The 2,789-nt window shown below is 47.3% G+C and overlaps 1 protein-coding gene across 1 annotated transcript in view; it reads left to right on the top strand.

Moving 5' to 3' along the window:
* DNER (delta/notch-like EGF repeat containing) overlaps nucleotides 1-2,789 on the top strand; it is a 361,378-nt gene that overhangs the window by 124,670 nt on the left and 233,919 nt on the right. The window contains exon 3 of the mRNA XM_012642476.1: nucleotides 1,212-1,410. Coding sequence (XP_012497930.1) covers nucleotides 1,212-1,410 — 199 coding nt within the window. The remainder of the gene's footprint in view (nucleotides 1-1,211; nucleotides 1,411-2,789) is intronic.

Here is a 2,789-nt window from a genome sequence, read left to right as displayed (position 1 = left end):
GAGAAGAGCCAAGAAGAGCGGTGAACTCTTGGGGCACAGGAGGAATATCCCCAGGGCGAGCGAGGTGGAGTGTGAGGCAGCTTCCAGCTCTACCAGCAGGGGGAGCCCGCTCCTAAGTGTTTCCTTGCTCAGGCTGCAGACGAGGGCCCCGCCGTCCCGCTGGTCTTAGGGAAGGATCAGGACCAGTGACATTTCCTTTACCTTTACCAAACCATCTCTCAGCCTTTCTTGTTTAGATCATGTTGCTAAGTCCTTCCGGATGTTCTGGTTTTCTTTCCCTTTAAATGCTTTTGTTTTCTTCTTCTCCACAAACCTGATAGTCTCTGCGACTCTATCTCAGGCTGCAGAGCTGGACGGCAATAGCAGAGTCTGACCCAGGCTGAGCCGATGGGAGCGCAGAATTCACTTGTGGGGGTTACTGGCTCCTTACACTTTCATTTATTCTTGAATTTAATCACGTACTGAACCTTTACTGAGGCCCCTGCTGCAGTGGGGAGCTCTGTGCCTCGGGAGGGAAGTGGCTCCGTGCAGTCAATGGTCTCCTGACCCAGGCAGAAACCCAGTTCTCCAGGAGCAAGGGGAGAACGGGCAGCCGGGGTGGTGGGGACACGTTTCCCAGGGACAGTGTCCCAGGTGGAGAAGAAGGATACAAAGGTTGGGAGCTAGGGAAGACCTGGGTGGGGCACAGCCAGTAGCTCCTTCTTGCTGGAGCTTTGGGCCACTAGGGTGGAGGAATGAGGCTGGAGGTGAGCCGGGGCCGGGGTGACTGGGTTTCTAGACATTGCATCCTCTGGGTTTTACACTGAAAATAAGCCAGGGGACCTGAAGCAAGCAGAGGTGGGGGGGACACACATTTGCTTATTTTGGCAGCATAACTCAGGTGCAGTACATATATGTATTAAATGTACGCCATCCTCTTTTTTATGTTGTGTGGATTTGGAAGGATTTGCTGTAAAAAAACTCAATGTACTCTTGTACTATTCATTAACATTGTTACCCAAAGGTGAGTTACCAAGGAGTCCTTTTGTGGTACATTTTGAACAGGTGGGAGGTAGACATTTCTAACAAATGTGGGAAACTTTGTGCACAAAGTCGATGCTTGTTCGTAAGATCATGTCATCAATTTCCTGATACCTTTGTGGACGTACATGTTGTCTTTATTTTTATTTTTAATTTGATGGACTGGTTTTAAGATGAATTTTTTCGGAAAGGGACTTTCTGTTCACATCATTCCTGTTTTCAGGATTCGGCAAGATGCCACTGCTTCGTTGATTTTGCTGTGGAAGGTCACGGCCACGGGATTTCAACAGTGCTCCCTCATAGACGGACGGAGTGTGACCCCTCTCCAGGCTCCAGGGGGCCTTGTTCTCCTGGAGGAGATGCTCGCCTTGGGGAATAATCACTTCATTGGTGAGTTATGGAAATCTTCTCCTCGATACCACGTCTGATTCGACTCAACCTTGGTTTGGTGTTTAGAGATAGTAGATACGGAATTTTGCCCAGATAATTTGAATTCTAGCCATCAATACTATTTTCTTCATTTTTGGTAAGGTTTTACAACCGCAATTGGGTTCTAATGTATTTGCAATGAGGCTCAGATTAGAAAAATTGTGAGCTCTGGAATCCAGAGACTGTATTCCAGCCCTGGCCAGAACATCATAGCTGTGTGATCTTTGGCACTTAATGTCGATTTTCCTTTTGACTGTTTGTCCATTTTCTTCAGGAATTGTGGACAACTTGAGGTGTCGCATGTTATTCCCACTTGATTTCAGCCTGACTTAGCGCTGTCAGGCACAGTACCTCACTAGTGAGTTGCCACTTCAGAGCCCCTGACTCAGCAGTAACTGTGGGATTACAACTCTCTTTGGGGCCCCTCTCCCCCACAATCACCCCCCCTGCGTGAGTCAATTCTAACTTTTTACCCTTTCTCGAACTTTTCTAAACGATCACATGTCTAATTAGCTGTTTTAAAATTCCTCTGCCTTGGAGTAGAAATGGCTGTCAGAAAGCAAGAGCCTCATGTTCCCTCTGCGCCCCCTGCCACCCTCCCTCCTGCTCCTCCCAAGAGCTACACTTGGACAGTTTCCAGAGGGCCACCTTCCCCCAGTTTAGCATTCCAGCCATATCCTCCCGGTTGTCTTCATCCCTCACCTGGCATATGGTACCTTTGGGGTTGGAACCTGCAACTCCAGCCCTTTAGCGTGCTGATGTAATCAGCTGCTCTGTTAGAGCTTGTTCCATCTTGCAGCCTCAATGCAGAGACACAAGCTCAAGTTTAGAATCTACCCATCCCAGTCCAGTGCACCCAAGCAGCTTCTTTCATCCCGCTGTCAATACCGTCTCCTGTCTGACGGTATATTCAGTCCTCACCTGCAGGCTGGGGTGAGCAGTGACAGCACCTCTCTCTCAGGGAGGTAGGGAGGATTAAATGAGACATTGGGTATGAAAGGATGAATTACAAATGTGAAGGATTATTCTAGGGCACTTTCTCTATTTTTTCTGAGATACACTAAATATTTTGCTAAATAGATGGAAGATAAGCATTTCGACTTATTTGTTCTCTACCAATATGTATTTGAAACAAATATAATGAAGATTAAGGCATAAGTGAAAATGTTCAGCACTATGTAATTTATATTGCATTTTATATTTGACTGTCCCTCCTCTGATGAGAAGGTGTTTTTCCAATCTTTGGAAATCCAGCTTGGGGAAGCAGGGATTTTACTGGGCGGAGAGACGGTAAGGAGAAATCCATTTGGGGAATGGACATGGCTGGACAAAGGTGGGGG

This window comes from Propithecus coquereli, unplaced genomic scaffold, assembly GCF_000956105.1.
Source record: "Propithecus coquereli isolate 6110/MARCELLA unplaced genomic scaffold, Pcoq_1.0 Scaffold18, whole genome shotgun sequence".
In the NCBI taxonomy this organism is placed as follows: Eukaryota; Metazoa; Chordata; class Mammalia; order Primates; family Indriidae; genus Propithecus; species Propithecus coquereli.
The sequence above is the reverse complement of the archived record's forward strand: the minus strand, read 5'-3'. Positions and strand labels throughout refer to the sequence as shown.